We start from the raw sequence: 18,132 nt of genomic DNA, 5'->3' as shown, positions 1-18,132 counted from the left end.
TGAGGTAACTTAAGGCAAAGGGACGGCTGCGGGGGGCAGAGGACCGGGCGGGAAAGCGCTGGCCCTTTAAGGGGGGGACGGAGCGCATGCGCGACGCGGGCCGGAGTCAAGCCTGGTGGGCGGCGGGCAGGCAGGGAAGCGGTCGGCTGCAGCTGGGCCCTGGGGCGGCGTGGGCCGCGGCTTCGCGGAGCTGCTGAACCGCGATCTGCTCGTGGGCTCCGCGTTTGCAGGCTGCTCCCCGGGGGCCAGCGCAGCCCCGTGCTCCTCCTGGCTTTGTCATTCGCCTCCAGCTACATCTGCCGGCTGTGGCTGCGCGAGCCTCTCGGCTTGCGGTCCCCGCCCCGTGGTCCTTCCTCCGCCCCTCAGCCGGGGCAGCGGGAGGCCGAGCCAACAGCCGCCGAGCATCCTTCGCCCGCCCCGGCCGCGCCACCGCCCATGCTGCAGCCAGTCCGGGGCAGCGACCCCGCGGCCGAAGCCCGCCGCTCGGTGACCTCAGCCTGGCCCCTGCACGCCGCCCGAGACGGTCCCCCTGAGCCCTGGGCCCTGGCGCGGGACCCGTGCCCCGCAATGGCTCGGCTGGCGCCGCGCGGCGCCGGGTGCCCGCTGTACGCCCGCTGAGACGCGCCTGGCTGGGGACCGGCCGGGCCTTGGCGCTCCCAGCCTTCGCCTCCTTGCCGCGCCCTTTCCTTTTCTGGGGGCGCTGCTGCTGCTTCCCGGGGGCGAGGGGACCCGGGCACCAGACAAAGCCCACTTTGTGCAGAGAGTTGGTCGCGGGCGTGGAATGTGCGTGTCGGCGCGCGCCCCCTCCCCGCACCCCGCCAGCTGCGAGTCTTGGTTCCGGGACTTGCCTCGTCGCTTGGTGGAGATCGCCCCCCAGCGCCACTCTCCCGTCCCGGGGTCCCGGTTAGGAGCTCTGGCTGCCGGGAGTCTCCTTGGTCCCCTCTGGGGCGCGCACAAGTGTGAGCGTGCCAGGGTTTTGTAGAGGAATTTGTTCTCTTAAAAACTGGGACCCGGGCGCCCAGTGGGCATCGTGCCTTGAGCTTCCTTTCTGTGGCCTCAGATCTGAGTTATCTGGCCTCAGTTTCCCTCTGATTTTCTCTTTGCCAGCCCAGACTGCTACCCGTTATTGTTCTTGTCAAATGGGGGTGCTTTGTGAAGGGTGCCAACTTGGGGAGTGTTCTCTTTATCCCATTTTGCAAACAGAACCAGGTCTTTAAGGCTAACCCCGGACAGCCACCCCATCAGCCCCCACTTCACGTTGTTGCACTGATTTTTCACGAATTTTTTTTTTCTCACTGAGTAGTATTTTATTGTGCAGGAGCCACGCCCTGGTTTCTTAAAGGGGCCTTCCACTCTAGCCATGTGTTATCTCTGCAGCCGGTGTGTGGGAGGACTCCTGTGAGCCACCTGTTTTTCCCGCCTCCTGCGACATCTTCCCACCCCCACCAAGAATTTAGGGATGCCAGGGGGAAAGAAGGTGGTCGGGAGTGGCGGCAGCGGTGCTGCCACCACCGCTGCTGGTGCTGCTGCTGCTGCCGCCCCCTCTGAGGTCAGGCGTTTGGAGACCAGCGAAGGGGCCTCAGCCCAGAGAGATGAGGAGCCAGAGGAGGAAGGAGAAGAGGACCTACGAGAGGGAGGCGTCCCCTTCTTTGTCAACCGGGGTGGACTGCCTGTGGACGAGGCCACCTGGGAAAGGATGTGGAAACACGTGGCCAAGATCCACCCCGATGGAGAGAAGGTGGCGCACCGCATCCGTGGGGCCACGGACCTGCCCAAGGTGAGGTGTAGGGTGGGGGTGGGGGAATAGATAGCGCAGGATGTTACTGAGCCTAGGACTGACAGAGCAAAGCCACGCTCTTCCTCCTGCAGGGGACCCTTGGCACAGTAAGGTCTTGCTTGTCCTGAAGAACTTTTTCTCCCGTGTCAGTGGTGAGGGAGGTTCACATGTCTGTCTCTGGGATGCCCTCGCCCGGTGTCTTAAAATGCCCGTATTTTATGGGGGGGAACAGCAGATAAACTAACACTAGTTTGGGTTGATTATCTTCCTTGCCTGATGATGCTAATAAGCCAGGACTGTGAACAGACAGATAACTAATGACTAAGGAAATATAGGGCTTCATTTGTTGAAAAAATATTTTCACGAATTATTCCATTGAATTCTCTCAACAGTTTATATTATCAAGAAAGTGTAGTTTGAGTCCCCATTTTACAAAGGAGAAAGCCAAAAACCCAAGTAGGAACTCAAGGTCCCACAGCCAGTAACTGGAGACAGCAGGTCTTCAGAGGCTTCCCGTCCTCTGCTCTGTTGGACGCTAGATTCAGGGAAATTAGAAGAAGTGAAGAGGGGCAAAGTGAAGTGATGTTTCTGTGTTTGCTGGAACTTTTCCACTAGGCTGTCGGTCAAGTTTCAGGGCCAGTGAAGGCAGAGGCTGTGTCTCATTCATCTTTGTCTTCCCAAGGTCTCCTGTGTGCCTGGCACAGAACATGTGTGTGTGCATTGAATGAAAGGGTATTTGAGACTTTTGTGCTATACAGTGCTATATGGAAATACATGCCTGGTATTTTTTTTTTTTAAACATTACAGTTCAGACTAAGGAAGCACTCTGCCAAATGAAGAGACCTGAAATTCCCAAAACAGAGCCCTCTGGACAGAGGTCAGAGCCTCGTGGTTAGTTCTGCCTGCTCAGGTGGGAAGGAAGGAGCTAAGGGGAATAGCAGATAGTATAAATTAGATGTGGGGACAAGTGGCCTGTTCAGTTTTGTTTTTTACCAGATTATTGGTAGAGCCATAAGAAAATGTCTTCTGGTATGGGGTGTGGTGGCTCATGCCTGTAATCCCAGCACTTTGGGAGGCCAGAGTGGGAGGATCACATGAGGCCAGGAGTTGAAGACTAGCCTGGGCAATATAGTGAGACCCCCTCTCTACCAAAAATTTAAAAAATTAGCCAGGTATGGTGTTTCTCACCTGACCGTGGTGCTTCCTAGTCTAGAGGCTGAGACAGGAAAATAAGTCAACTGCTCAGTATTTCCAGAGGGAATAAAATGTAGATTGATTTTGAATGGCTACAGAATTTCCTCTGTACTGACTTACAATTTATTAAGCTAGTCTCCTATGGTTGCATATTATTCCCACTACTTTATTCTTAAAACGAACACTATAGTGAACATTCTGAAACAAATTTTGGAGTTCATGTCTGATTATTTCCTTGGGATAAATTCCTGAAAGAGAAAGTATTACATCAAAGAATATGGACATTGGTAAGCCTTCTCTGCCTATCTGTATGACCTTAGGAAACCCCAGTTTTCTCATCAGTAAAGTGGAGTTGATTGATGGAAAGATTAAATGAGTGACTAATGTGTTAAAGTAGTAGACAAGGGGTAAATCCCCAAACCAGTACTGGTTATTGGTAATGAACATTACCTTTTTTCACATCCTGTATTGGGAGGGGAGACTAGATTTCACTCAGAACATTTGATCTGGTGAGACCAGAGTTACACTGCTCCCACGTGAGCAAGTTGGTGTTGAGCAGACAGCTTCCCAGCCGCCCTGCTTGTGTCTAAATCAGGCCATAGAGTGTGAATGGTTCCCTGCCAAATTATCACTACTCCTAGGGACAAAAAAAAAAAAAAAGTCAATGAGCTTATTGGTGACTGGTCTATAATACCATCTTCTCATCTTCAATCCTCATTTGTAAAAGAGATACCAGTGAGGAAGACACCCTGTGTTATCTGAGGAGGAGGGGTGCCCTGCCTATATGGTAGGGCAAAGAAATTTTGTAAGAGTTTTAAGAGGTTGGAAAAATTGAAATTTCCCCTACTTGAACCATGGGGACAAGTATCTCAGATAGGGGAACTACAAGAGTCCACATGAGGTTCGTTCTCTCCCAGGGCCCAGAGTACACAGGAGCCCTTAGAGTCTGAGGGTGTGGCAGGGTCTAGGAAGCTTTGGAGAAAATCAGAGAGGTTGGGTGGCAGAGTACCAGCACCAGAGGGGCTGGGCCGTCCTGTTAGAAGTCACATCTTGAGGAGCCTAAGAAGTGTTTTGTTGGGACTGCACAATAATTTGAAAGACCACTTGAGCCAAAATTTAAAATTGGGAGCTTTTCACATGTAGATCCAAATTTCTGGCATCTTTTCAGAAAACAAGACAATTTGGGAACAGAGAATCTATAATCCTGGGTGGCAGCTGTCAGCTGGGGCTGAAGAGTAGTGTCCTCCAACCCCTGTTTGCACAGTCCCCACCACTCACCTGCCCAGCCCACCTTCTCCGTTTGTGTAATCTGCCTGGCCCCTGTAGGCAGTTGAGTCCAGGACCCCTATTGGGTAGTCATAAAAGAACATTCTGGAGTTTAACCCACCAGGCTGAATCCTTGCTGTCCCACAACTACTTACCTGAGGAAAGTGTGCAACCTCCTTGTGCCTTAGTTTCCTAAACTAAATGGGGATCATAGTAGTGCCCACTTCAAGGGATGTAGAGAGGAATTAATGTTATAAAGATGGACTTGGCGCTGGTTAGCCCACTGGTTAGGGCACTGGCCAGATACACTGGGGTTGGTGGGTTCAAACCTGGCCCAGGCCTGCTAAAAAAAAAAAAAAGGACAACAACAAGAACCAAAATAGCCGGGTGTTGTGGTGGGCGCCTGTAGTCCCAGCTACTTGGGAGGTTGAGGCAAGAGAATCACTTGAGCTCAAGGGTGTCAGATTGCTGTGAGCTGTGATGCCACAGCCCTCTGCCAAGGGTGACATAAGGAGATTCTGTCTCAAAGAAAAAGAAGAAAAAAGAAAGAAAGAAAAATAAAGTGTTTGATACTTCGTCAGGTGAGCCTCTGATAGGTACCCAGTAAGAGGTAAGAAGTGAGTGTGAAGCTAAACACCCCAGGAGTGCTTAGAGAAATGATCTTTCCAAGGGTGATGCCAGTATATTGTAAGGCAGCAGTTTCTAAAAGGATCCCAAATCCAGCAACATTTATACTCCTTCATAAAAGTTTCGCCTTTACATTTTAAGCTGCCACCATCATGTTTTAAGCTTATTGGCCACTGACCCCAGCCTCAGCAGCTGAACATCTTTTTTTTTTTTTTTTTTTTTGTAGAGACAGAGTCGCACTGTACCGCCCTCGGGTAGAGTGTCGTGGCATCACACGGCTCACAGCAACCTCTAACTCTGGGCTTACGCGATTCTCTTGCCTCAGCCTCCCGAGCAGCTGGGACTACAGGCGCCCGCCACAACGCCCGGCTATTTTTTGTTGTTGCAGTTTGGCCGGAGCTGGGTTTGAACCCACCACCCTTAGCACATGGGGCCGGTGCCCTACTCACTGAGCCACAGGTGCCGCCCCTGAACATCTTCTAACTATGGCTCTGAGCTCCTGCTGAGAGGGAGTATGGTCATCCCCTCCAAAAGGGCAGCATTGCTGGCATCTGCCATGTGCTGACCACTGTCTTTGGCACACATGCATAGCAAGGCCCATGAGTAGGAACTGAGCCTCTGCTGTGTGGCAGACCTGTTCTGAGTCCTTGACCTGCCTTATCATATTCATGCTCTGAGGTTGCTTCCATGGTGATGTCTAGTTTACAAGTGAGGTGTCTGAGGCACTGTGGAGGTAAAGTCACCAGACAGTAAGTGGCAGAGCTATATTTTGATAGTGATGGTCTAGTTGGAGAGTTAGCCCCATTACTCTAGGCCAGTGCTTTTTCAACCTTTCTTATCTCATAGCACACTTGAACCTATAGTTAAATGTCCATGGCACACTTAAATTCTGTTAATCAAAAAACAGAATATACTTACTGTGCTTTGAACTTCTTTTGAAAATAATGTAATTAATGATCTTTAGAAATGTTTGTGTCCCACCTAAGATCCTCTCCTGCATACCAGTTTGCCATAGCACATTGGGTGAAAACCACTGCTCTAGGCTGTGATGCTTCTGGCCCACCCCAGCCACAAGATGTCCTTGCTGCCCCGCAGGCCACCTCATGCACAACTCTACCAAGGGTCTCAGCAGAGCTTAGGACTGAGCGTGCTTCTGGAGCAAGGGAAGGCCGTGGCATTGGCTGTGGAGAAGGAGCTGCCCCTGAGAGAGCTGGGGAGCCTGTATCACTTGCTCACCCCCAACAGTGAGGAAGTATTTCCTGGCTCCTGTTCTGAAGGTGGCAATGGGCAGCCAGTCCTAAAGTGGGCCTGGGCATTTATTTGGTATACAGGTCCTACTTGTGTTTGGATAAATGTGTCTATACTAGTAATGAGAATTTGGAAAAAAGGCCTCGACGCTGTCTGTGGTGGGATGACCCGAGCCAAGGAGCTGTCTCAGTGGTGGAGGCCTGGAAGGCACTGCCTGTGAGTCCCAGGCCCTTTTGAACTTCCCCTCAGAGAGCAGCCTGTTCCTGGGTGCTTTGGATGGCAGGTGCTGGTCCTCTTGTGGGCTCTGCCTGGCCCTGGCCCAGGCCTGGCTCTGAGTGAGCTTGGGCAGATGGGTTTTGGCCTGCAGCTCCCTCCCTGTTTGGACATCTCATATAGCGGGGAGTGTTCCTCATTCTTTTCCGGAAGCTCCAGGGACAAGTGAGGGCCCCTGCCACCTGAGGAGGTCAGGGAACTAGATGGATGTGCCTTGCTGTTCACAGTAAATTGCTAAGTAATTCCTCCAGTTCCTCTCCCACCTCCCCACCTGCATATCCTCCATCTAGGGGAGGCCAGCTCAGGGCCTGGAGCCCATTTGGCACTGGGTAGCAGGCAGGAAGAAGGGGTGGCCCCCATCCTGGGCTTTTATCCAGCTGGTGTCTCTAAGTGGTAGGGCCAATTTAGGAAGGGAGTGATGTGAAAGGGGAAACAGCTTCCTCCACACAGAGGTGTCAGCTGCTCAGGAGCAGGCAGGCAATGTGGTCACTTGGGACTGTCCAGACAGGAAGTAGGGGAAGTCAGGGAGGGAGTGGGAGGAAATTCGTACAAAGGGCTCTGGACCAGGAGCCCTTCCCTCTCATATCTCTACTCTAGAACAAGTAGGTGTCTGTTGAATGCTGTCCCCGGCCCCTTGCCATCATCAGCAGCACCCCAGACACAAGTGTACAGTGATAACTAGTGTTCACGTCCCTCTTTGTGAGAGCCCCAGCACTGCAGTCACATTATTTAAAAGAGCTGTCCCTTGTGGATGCCTTGTCCCTGGAAAATCTGTTCTGAAGCCCCAGAGGTCCCTATTTGATGTACCTCTTGGCTTCCTCCACCTCACTGACCTGTTGGAGCCAAACTGCCAGGATCTGGGCACCGCTGGATGGAGAGGGGGCCCACACCTGCCTCTGTCCTGAAGACTGCCTGGTGGCTGAGAGCCAGCCTTGGGCACAGCAGCCTGGCAGCCCCCCTGCCTATCAGTTCCCGGTCATCTGGAGGCACCTGCTGGACTTGAGCTCTTTTCCTCCCTTTCTCAGCTGGGTACTAGAAAGGATGTTTAGTGGGAAGGACTGCTGGTTATACCTGGACTGCTTAGGTGTGGAGCTGGTGGAAAAGGGAGTGGTCAAAGGAGAGCCTCGGGCCCCTGTGCCTCTATAAAACCCCTCCAAAGTGTCTGGGCCCCAGCAAGTACAGCCACAGCAAGACCTGTCCCAAAGTATGTCTCTCTGTCTGCTACCCCGACTTACTCCTTGACTGTTAAGTTGGGGCTTTGGAAGGTCTGGTAAATGTGCTAGTGTTACTGGGTGGGTGGTACATACATTTCTGCATGTTTCCCTCCTGGGACCACTACTCTAGCACACAGCACCACCCTGAGAGGATAGGACATCAGGTAAACCAGGTTTGATCTAGCACGTGAACCAGAGTAAACTTCAAACCCAAAGGAACTTAACCCCAATGTTAGCATTCCTGTAAAGCCTTTAAGTTAATGACTGTTTAAAATTCAAAACAGGCCAGAGTGTGGGCTCATCAGTGGCTCACCCCTGTAATCCAAGGTGGGTGGGTTGCCTGAGCTCAGGAGTTCAAGACTAGTCTGAGTAAGAGCAAGATCCTATCTCTACTGGAAAAAAAAAAAAAAAGAAAAAAAAATTAACCAGACATCATGGTGGGTACCTATAGTCCCAGCTGCTTGGGCAGATAGGGCCAGAGGATCACTTGAGCCCACAAGTTTGAAGCTGCTGTGAGCTATGATGCCATGGCACTTTACCCAGGGTGACAGAGTGAGACTCTGTCTCAGAAGAAAAAAAATATTCAAAACAGTTGGTGAATCAACCTATGTTTTTCTAAATTTATTAAAGTAAGAAATTGGAATCATTGACATAAGCTCCAAATTAGGAATGCCATCAGGTTCCAGGAGGGAAGGAGTGACTGGGACAGGCCCTGGCAGACATCTCCAGAGGGAGAGGAGTCCAGAAGAAACTCAGGACAAGGGAGGGAGGTGGCCCCTCTCAAGGGCGGGGCTCCTCTGGGATCCAGTGGTGGGCTGGCAGCTCCTGGGTGGCCTCCTCTAGTGACGTTTTCCTCTGTCCCCAGATTCCCATACCGAGTGTGCCTACGTTTCAGCTGTCCACGCCCGTCCCTGAGCGCCTGGAAGCCGTGCAGCGCTACATCAGGGAGCTGCAGTATCCTTTCTGGTCTAGGGTCATGGCCACCTCCTGGCTGCAGTGCTGGGTCCAAAGGCCGAGTCAGCAAAGCTGCCTCATTCCTCAAACTCTGGGGGTACCATTCTTGGGGAAGCTCTGTGCTCCTGGAGCTGTGGGACATGGTGTATGCACCCCCTTCCTGGTACTGGACTACTGGGCCTGCTCCAGACTCTTCCACCTACTTCTCCTCTCTTTGTTGGGGCAAAGAGAGGGAGAGGTGTCCTGAGTGACTTACTGGTGGGGAGGTCAAGGTGGGAGCTCCTCTGTCCCAACCAGCCCTAGCGGAGAGTACAGAGATCTGCCTTGGGCTATTAAAGGACTGGTTGCAAAAGTAGGAGAAATGGAGGAGAAAAGGGGTTTTATGCTCCAGGAGGTAACTTCCACTGGCTCTTACTGTTCAGGAGGCTGGTTACTCAGCATGGAAAGAGCTGGGCTCCCCTGAGTCCAAGTTCCCCAATATCTGTGCTCTGGGCCCCTCTAGGCCCTGCACCCTGCCCTAGCTTTCCTGCTGCAGATGAGGTCAGAGGTGGGAGAACCAGGTATGGGTCCTGGGTGGGGGAAAGGCCAGGCTAATGACTGAAAATGGGTCCAGCCCCTCCCTTTACCAGCAGGGCAGCTGTGGCTTAGTAGGGGAGGTGGTTAGCTCAGGAGCGCCCAGCAGTTAGCGGCCACATTGGTCCCCTGCCCCTAGCTGCTTCCTCTCAGTCCATGTCACTTCTCAGCTGGTTGGAAAATGATGCGGTACCGAGAGGTGTTCCTAGCCGCAACCTCTTCCCTGGTGGGGCTGGCTGCTGCTCCTTGTCCTGGGAAGGGAGGTCTGAGGGGAACAAGGATGAAGCCAAGGAAGAGAAGGGAGAGGACCCTGCCGGGAGACGCGTGTCTTGAGCATCCTCCAAGGTGGCCTGCAGGAGGCATTTTGGGGTCCTAACCAGCCTGCACCACTGGGAGTGCTGCATCTTTAGCATCTGGGAGAGATGGGCAGGGGGAAGGGGACAACCTCCTCTAGACCTGGCCAAGAAGTCCTTAACTGGCGCCTGCAGATACAATCACACAGGGACACAGTTCTTTGAAATTAAGAAGAGCAGACCTCTGACAGGGTGAGTATGGGTGACCATCCCTCTGCCCCAGGCTGAGCAGGGAGCCTCTGGTGTGTCTGGAGTAGAAGCTTTATGGGGTAGGCAGGGACTCTCCAAGGAAACCTACTGTGAGGACAGGTACCACCCTGGGGCCTTAAGGTCTCACACAGAGAGACACATCACTGAGAACAACCAGGGCTACTTTGATGAAAATAAAACCCCAACATCCATGCTGAGCCAGCAAGGGAGGGGGGAGCCCCCCAGTTTGCCTTGGTGAGGAGAGAGAGTGGCCCCACGTAGACTGTGGGTGAACCCACAGTTCACCCTTCATTGTTTTTATTGAGAAGGGGGCAGAGAAGGCTCTGTTCCCACAGCTTCCTGTCACTTGCCCTTGCAGGATACCTGCTCTGTCACCCCATTTGCCTTACTGGACTCTTCTGGTCATTTAGCAGAAGGCCCATGTCTAAGCAACAGGGACCCCAGAGGAATGTTCATCTTTCACTTCCCAACACAGCCCCAGAGTGTAGACCCCTGGCTAGATTCTCTGCTCTAAAAAGTTTCTGCCCCCGAAGCCCCGAGGGCAGAGGACAGTGAGGAGTAAAGGCCGAGGGTCTGGGGGCTCAGCCTAAAGATGCCCACAGACTTAAGACCCCCAGGTTTTAACAATTAATGTAAGTTTTACATCTTGCTCCCACATAACCTGTTTGCCTTCATGTGAAAAATTACTTAAATGGCTTATTAGCAAAATACTTCTTCTCCAAGGCCCTGGTTGGACTCTAACCTCGCTAACCCCAAAGCTCTTGCCCTGTGGCTACTGTGTGCTGGGGGCCCACTCCAGCCTCATGACAGGGAAGAGTTAAGCCCCCTTCCAGGCAAAGCCAGTAGCCAGGCTAAATCCCTAGGTGGGACAGTGTGTGGTGAGGAGGGAGGAAGCAGCATTCAGGGATAGGCTGTCTTAAAATGGCCTGAAGTGCAAGTTCAGGAGCAGGCTGGGGAGTCACTAGGCAGCTGTCTGCTTGAGATCCTACATCCAGGCCCAGCAGCTGCAGGGGAACAATCACAATCAATTAGCAAGCGCTTCTGAGAAGCCTGGATGGATCAGGGGTGTCCACGGGGGTGTTCCAGAAGGGAATAGATCAGTGCTGAAGTCCCTGCCTTCCTCAGTGCCCTCACAGGAGGCCCCAGTCCAGTGGCTGTCAAGGGCCCCCCTCTGCCTACTCCCTGTACACCCCTCCCCCAGAGGGCTGTGGATCAGAGGCCTGGCAGGGAGGAGGAAGTGAGGGGGGTGGGGGACTCCTCCTTCCCATCACCAGTGGCTGCCTCTTCCCCCCAAGGGGGGCTGGGCCTGAGCTGAGAGCAGCTGCAGGGGCTGAGGGGGTGGTGGTGAGGACCCTCCTTCCTAGCAGTCCTAGTCCACCCTTCCCCTCCTCTTCAGTCTCCCACCAGAAGGGCTGGAGGGGCTATCCTCAGTTCTGCCTCCCTTTCCCACAGGCTGATGGACCTGGCCAAGGAAATGACCAAAGAGGCTCTGCCAATCAAATGCCTGGAAGCTGTGATCCTGGGAATGTATCCTTGCTCTTCTTGGGAGGCCTGGGGTTGTGGGGGGCTGAACCAGCCACCAGCCAGTCTGGGCCTGGGCTTCCTGCAGAAAGGAGAGGGCTGAATGAGCTCCAGGATGCTTCCCTGTCAATTGTCTGCCTGACTCCAAAGTGGGAGAGTTCCCCAGGGTAGAGAAGCCCCCTAAGGTGGCGGAGGTGAGGGACCCAGTACCCCATGCCTCAGTTACTACTTTCCCAGGCTTGCTGAGCAGCTTTTTTTTTTTTTTTGAGTCATACGGACACAATGACCCTGTTCTGTGAACCCCAAATCTGGGCGCATTGTCTTATAAAGGCTATTGTACCATTTCCAAGAACCAGTCTGGGAGACATAGTTAGGATGCCCAAATGTTGGCATTTCCAGAACATGTTGATTTGTGGTAATGATAAATAAAATCTTTAAAGCAAAACTGCCTTTAAAAAGCACAAACAAGGTTTCCTGTTCCCCCACCCAAAGGGCAGAAGAAGGGCCTGTAGCTATGGTCCCTGTCACCAGGGTGTCCAGGGGGACAGAGAGGCCCCAATAGAGGCTTCTCTTCCCTGTGCCCCTAGTCACAGCAGGGAGAGTGGAGGCAAATGCTCATGGCCAGTTCTCTGTCATAACTGGTCAGCTCCTATGCCCCAACTTTTTTGTTTTTCAGATGTTTTATTATTAAAAATTCATACGGATACAACAGTGAACAATACAATGAATTCCCATGTGCCCATTACTTAGCTTCACCAACTCGAAGCCCATCCTACCCCTATCAGCTTTTAAACATTCTCCTGTCCCCCTGGGGTAGGTAGCATGTGACTCAGGGCTGCAGAGGACAGGAGCACATACTAGGTGAGGGCCAGGAAGGCAAAGGGGTGGGGGCCTGATGGAACAAGGAGTCTTTCGGTGGGCAAGTCCCAGGAGGAGAAGATGACAGTCACAGGTGAGAAGGACACTGATCCAACATAAACATGACTCCTCTTCACATAGACATCACTGCTGTAAGTTTATAAAAAGAGGCTGCAAGTGCCCTTCCTTCCCCCCAGGGATCCCGAGAGCTAACTCTGCTGTGGCAGTCATTTGCTGACAGCAGGGCCATTTCCAAGAGCCTGACCACTGTTCCCCTGCTTATGGGTTTCTTTGCTAGGAGGCACATGAGGCCACCAAGAACTTCAGGCCACGGCCAGTACCTTCCTCATGTCCCCACATTCACTTCTCCTGCAGGGACTGCCCCCTCCAGAACACACAAGCATTGCTCCAGGCCTAATGTCTTGTGGGCAGGAAGAAAACAGGAGCAACTGTCACCTAAGGGAAGGGCTCTTCCCATTGTCCCCACAGAAGTCACAGCACATACAGTGGGCCTTCTGCTGAATTTTTTCCCATGTTTTGTTCCCACTGCACTTAGCCTCTGTAGGGCAGGGCTGATGACTCACAAGCAGTCGGGCTCAGTAGGCATTGGAGGAATGACTTAAGCACTGGAGGAAACACAGCATGGTATACCCAGCACAGATTTTGGAGACAGGCCGACTTGGACTTGAATCCTGGCTCTGCCATTTACTCACTGTGTGACCCCCAAATAAATTCCTTAGCTTCTCTGAGCCTGGGAATCATGCTTTGCCAGGGGGATAATGGTGGTGTCTGCTGCACATAGGTATCAGGACATGGCAATGAATCAGTGCATGGAAGACAGTACAGCTTCTGTACTTGGCATCTGCTCCGTGAGTTATCCATTCATTTCGTGACTAGCCCTGGAGAAGTAGTGAGGAACCTGACAGATAATGCCCCTGACCTCAGGATGTTTACATTCCAGTGGCCCTGTGGCCTGGAGACAAAAAAAGCAAGTAAACCAAGAAATGAGTGAGATGCAGGTTATGCTGAGTGGGTGCAGGAAGCGAATAGTGGTGCAGACTTGCTTTAGAAAGGGAGGTTAGCCTGACACCCAGCCTTAAGAGCAGTGGTCTGAAGCTGGGCGCCGTCGGGAGAGAAGAGAGGCTGAGCAGAATGGTGTGCCTCTCTGAGGAAATGTACGTGTGCGGGAGAAGGAAAATATGATGATTCATCTGAGTGTATGTAAGGCTGAGGGTGCGCCCACGGAGGAGGGGCTGGGGGCAGGGAGATGGGAGATGGCCGAAGGGGCCTCTCCATGGCCACTTCCACCGTAGGGCTCTCAAAGCCCGGCAGTGTGGAGCCAGTGACCCGTTGTTAGATGTGGTGATTTTGTGACCTTAAGAGACCTGCTTGACATCCTAACCGGAGTCATATGTCACTGGGAGCCTTTATGCCTATTAGAGATTCCATTTTCTGAGCGCCTGCTGTATACCAGCTTGGACGCTAGGTGGCAGGAATGCGGAAGTGAGCGGGCCGGGCTGTCTGCCCCCAGCTGGCGGCCCAGGGACCCGCGTCTCCGGCTCATGGGGTCGTCCTTGTCATGGTCCCTGTCAGGTCCTGTGTGCTGGCTCCGCGCTTCTCCTGGCGCTTTCCTTAGCTCCGGGCCTGGCCAGTTACCTCACCAACAGCATGCCCGCCCTGGAACGCTTCCCCATCAGCTTCAAGACCTACTTCTCAGGGAACTACTTCCGCCACATCGTGCTGGGGGTGAACTTCGGCGGCCGCTACGGCGCGCTGGGCATGAGCCGGCGCGAGGACCTGATGTACAAGCCGCCGGCCTTTCGCACGCTCAGCGACCTCGTGCTGGACTTCGAGGCCGCCTACAGCCGCTGCTGGCACGTGCTCAAAAAGGTGAAGCTAGGTCAGAGCGTGTCGCACGACCCGCACAGCGTGGAGCAGATCGAGTGGAAGCACTCGGTGCTGGACGTGGAGAGGCTGGGCCGCGATGACTTCCGCAAGGAGCTCGAGCGCCATGCCCGCGACATGCGGCTCAAGGTCGGGTCGGGTGTTTCTGCGTTGGGGCCAGGCCCTCCTCACCTCTCTGCGCCCCCCCATCTTCACCCCCGTGGCAGAGGTGGTGTGAGCAGCAAGGGAGATAATGGTGGGACGCTTCTACTCAGGGCCGAGCTTTGCTCAAAGGTCCTGATGGTAGAGGTGGTCCCCGGAAGGGCTAGAAGAGGGCCCACTCCGCAGAGAGGAGGAGGTAGGAGGGCTGGGTGAGCTAGGTTTGAGTGGTGGTAGGTGTTGGACAGGTGGAAAAGGGCAGGTGGGGCACTTGGGAGTCAAGTCTGCTGGTGGGAAATCATAGCCCATCTGGATGGCATGGTGGGGCTGCGTGGCCACTGGCCCAGGCCACACCTGTGTATGCCCCCTGACTCCAGCCCCCTGGCTATCTGCAGCCAATAGGGAACTAGAAGGAGGCTGGAAGAAAGAGGAAAGTGAGTCCATGGGGAAGATCATGAGGGTGCTAGTTTGTTCTCCCTCTTAACCCCCTACAGATGAGGCTGGGGAGGGGGTACTGTACCCAGAACAATTGGGCTGGACTGTTGAGGCAGAATCCTGACCTCTTCCTGGGTCCCCTAGACGGTAGGGGATGCTCCCCTGGAGAGAGACCCAGGACCCCCTGGGCATTGCCTCCCTGTTGCCCAGTGCTAGGCTGGCCCTCTGCCTCTCCAGGCCGCCCGGCACCTCTGCCTCACCCACAAATCTCTGTGCTGTCACATGTACATCTTCTCTGGACAGCCTGGGAGGGCAGTGGGCAGTAGGTGGCAGCTCCATTTGCAGGGTAGGAAGCCCAGATCCTAGCAGTCAGGCAGGGAGAAGCAGATCCGACTGGAATTTGGCCCCCTGATGGAATATCTGGGCTGGTCTCAGGTGCCAAAAGGCATCTGGGGCAGGAGTTTGGAAGAGCTAGCATTGCCCTACTCTGCCTTCCCCCAGAACAAAAACATGCTGCCACCAGCCCCACATTGGAGAGGGGCTGCTCTCTCCTGAGCTGGTTCCCCAGCCTAGCTCTGGGCCACCCCGCACCCTGATTTGGGCTGCTCAGATTATTGTGTCTTCACGGCAGTGGGTCGGATCTAGAGTTACAGCCAATAGTTACCTTGTCTCTAGAGCTGTAATTCCCAGCTATTGAGGACTAAGGACTCCCCATGTTATTTAGCCCCCTCTAGTACTCCTGTGATACTCCCATATTTTGAAAGCTCAAATCAAACTGACGTTGCCTCATAAAGGATTTTTCTCATTTTTTTCATAATCAGAGCTAGAGCCACCAGTCTGACTTCTGATTGGCTGGAGATAACCAGTGTCACCTTTGGGGTTGATGGGATCCCAGCTCAAAGCTCACCATGGGTCACTTTCCCACACATTTACCTGGTATAGGCAAATGGACCTTTTCTTGAGGGGTCTTCACCATTACAGCTCAATGACTCCTCCACTCCCTTCAGGTCCTGTGGAGATTAGGTGTCCCTGCTGAGGAACCCCTGCTGTGGCAGGTTTAGTGCCTGGGACATAGGTTAGGTAAGACCCAGAGACAGGGCAGAGCGTCACTTAAGATTTCCTAGACGCTGCCCAGGGCAGCCTCTGGGAACATGTGGCTCTTCTGGAGCAGCCCTGGAGTGATGTTCTGGCTGCCTCCTCTCTATCTAGATTGGCAAAGGGACAGGTCCACCCTCTCCCACCAAGGACCGGAAGAAGGATGTTTCGTCCCCACAGCGGGGCCAGTCCAGCCCCCACCGCAGGAACAGTCGCAGTGAAAGACGGTGAGAGACGGGACCGTGCTTGGTGGGTGCAAAGAAGTCGTTTTCCTTTCTTCTCATCTTCTGGGTCTTCTTTTTTTGTTCTCCCGTCTTCTCCCTCTCACCCTTCTCTCTTTGCTCCCACCCAAGGGAGGCAATTTGGGATGGCAGGTTCATGGGTTTATGCATTGACATCTCCCACAGCAAAGGTGTCCCATTTCTTAGAGAAAACACCCCACTACAGGCCAGTAGAGTCCACACAGCAGGTCCGAAGCCCAGGACAGCATGGGTCATGTAGGAGGGAGGGGGCTTCCAGGAGGCAGTGAGTTCCCCCAGGAATGTTGTGGGGGAGGTCTGAATATGGTGGCTGGGTAGATAGATGGCTTTGAACATGAGTTTTACCCTGAAAAGTCTGTGGCTTTTATCTGTATCTAGATGCCAAAAACAAGTTATTAAAATACCAGGCTGCCTCCTCTGATTTCATCTCCTACTTACCAGTCTGACTCTTGCTTTAAAAATAATTGTCACTTAGGAGCCACCTCTCTGGAATGAATTAAGGGGTGCCAGGCAGGCCTCTGGCACCAAAATATCTACTCATCATTGACTTTGATCTAGGTGGCTTTTGTAGGGAGAAGATTTCCCCTTGGAGAGATTTATACTTTAAGCTGTTATCCACCAACAGCAGCCAAGTGAGCTAATCTCCAGGAGAGCACTGGCAGCCCGAGCAGGCCAGAAACAGGCTGTCACATGCACTCTTCTGCTGCAGTGCAGAGCCCTAGGAGAATGGAGGAGAAGTTGCAGGGATGGGGGCAGCCGCTGCCTGCTCCCTCCCGTTTCTCTGAGGCCAACTCAACTCTCCCCCTGCCCTGTTCTCTTTCTCCCTGTAGGCCTTCAGGTGAGAAGAAGCCTTCGGAGCCCAAAGCCATGCCAGACCTCAACGGATACCAGATCCGGGTGTGAGGCGGGTGCCGACAACCCAGGCCTCACCCACCCTTGGGGGCCAGTGTCCACCTGTTGGAAACAGCCTTGTTCCCCGGGCAGAGGGGCTGGTGATGGGGCTGGGCGAGAGGATGCAGAAAGAGTGGGTTCCAGCTCAGCCTTCCAAGCTGCTCCCCATCCTGCTGAGCTGAGCCCCCTAACTTTGGGCCAAGAGGCAGTTAGTGTTTTGTTTGGAGTTTTAACTCTACAACTGAAGATTAAGGTATTTGAGGAAAATGTAAAACAGATGAATCTCCTGCCAGCCAGAAGGCCAGTGTGTAGGAGATCAGTGTGCTAGGGCCTGGGTGAGGAGGGGCTGCCAGTTCTGGTACTCCTGCCTGTGGCATCATATATCTGTGGGAAATTTTCCAGCCTTACCAAGCCTGTGCAGGGGAATAGAAGAGTGGAGATGTGTCTCCAGTTCGTCCTGCCCTGGCAGAATCTTGACCCAGGGAAATGGAAGCAGGGTAAGAATCGTCCTCAGAAAGGTCTGTGTAGCCCATAAATTAGGACTTGGCATAGGCCCTGTCTGCCCCCAGAGCAGGAACCCATGGCCCAGGAGAGGTGCCAGGCCCTGTGGCCCCCACAGGCAATGCTGCATGGGCTGATGCTGCCTGCTGGCCAAGCCCCCTGCTGGGGATAGGTTACAGGACAGCCTCAAGGATCACCACTAGCCCCAGCGTTCTCAGGCCCCCGGTGGGTCTGCTTGTCCAGTCCCAGCTCCACCCATTGCTGGAGTACAGGGACCTCCCTGTGGAGTGTCTGAGCTTTGCAGAGGTCCCAGAGTTGCACTGAGGTTGCCATGACTGGGTATTGCACAGGCCTGGATGCTGGCCCCGGAGCCATGGCCGGGATGGGGTAATGAGCTGGAGTACTCGGGCATGGGTCCTTCCCCAGGCAGTGCCAGGAATGAGTTCTGCTAGGGAAATCAAGACCAGAGACCAGACTGGGATGCGTGTGCCCCAGGACCACCTCTCCTTCGTACATCACATATTTTAGCTTGGAAGTTGCAGTGATGGTCAGGCCTGTCCACTTTCGTGGCAGTTCTTCAGAACCTAAGCAGTTGGGGTCCCCCACAGTCTTCCATCACATATAGAGACCTGGTGGGGAAGTGAGAGGACGTGGAGTGAGGCTGGCAGAGCTGGGCGGTGGAGGGCAAGGCTACAGCGTGACTGCTGAGAAGGGACAGAGCCTGAGAACCGGGATGTGAGAGAGGGATGTGGGAGAAAGTTTAGAGTCAGGCTACATTGAAGGGTAGGGCGTTCCCTACAGCAAAGACTAGATGGCTGATTGTCAGGAAGCAGGAGGGA

At 53.7% G+C, this 18,132-nt stretch overlaps 1 protein-coding gene across 2 annotated transcripts; it reads left to right on the top strand.

The window, feature by feature from the left end:
- Positions 1 to 1,443: 1,443 nt before the first annotated feature.
- VASH1 (vasohibin 1) lies at positions 1,444 to 17,000 on the top strand. 2 transcript variants are annotated; one of them, XM_053602185.1, is made up of 7 exons: positions 1,444 to 1,777; positions 8,465 to 8,553; positions 9,615 to 9,671; positions 11,142 to 11,216; positions 13,721 to 13,958; positions 15,756 to 15,868; positions 16,732 to 17,000. In XM_053602185.1, exons 1-7 carry the CDS (start codon positions 1,460 to 1,462, stop codon positions 16,802 to 16,804), a joined length of 963 nt encoding a protein of 320 aa, XP_053458160.1. In that variant the 5' UTR covers positions 1,444 to 1,459; the 3' UTR covers positions 16,805 to 17,000. The 2 variants fall into 2 exon arrangements, with proteins under 2 accessions (XP_053458160.1, XP_053458159.1); XM_053602184.1 differs by having other exon boundaries at positions 13,721 to 14,102.
- The last annotated feature ends 1,132 nt before the right edge of the window (positions 17,001 to 18,132 follow it).

This window comes from Nycticebus coucang, chromosome 9, assembly GCF_027406575.1.
Source record: "Nycticebus coucang isolate mNycCou1 chromosome 9, mNycCou1.pri, whole genome shotgun sequence".
Lineage (NCBI taxonomy): Eukaryota > Metazoa > Chordata > Mammalia > Primates > Lorisidae > Nycticebus > Nycticebus coucang.
Note: the sequence above shows the minus strand (reverse complement) of the source record. Positions and strands in the feature narration are given on the sequence as shown.

Bases quoted from the DNA above. Each gene is read 5' to 3' on its own strand.
- VASH1 (XM_053602184.1), top strand. From the start codon at position 1,460: ATGCCAGGGGGAAAGAAGGTGGTCGGGAGTGGCGGCAGCGGTGCTGCC. The intron at 9,672-11,141 runs GTGAGTATGGGT...CCTTTCCCACAG, and splicing joins AAGAGCAGACCTCTGACAGG to GCTGATGGACCTGGCCAAGG. The intron at 15,869-16,731 runs GTGAGAGACGGG...TTCTCCCTGTAG, and splicing joins AACAGTCGCAGTGAAAGACG to GCCTTCAGGTGAGAAGAAGC.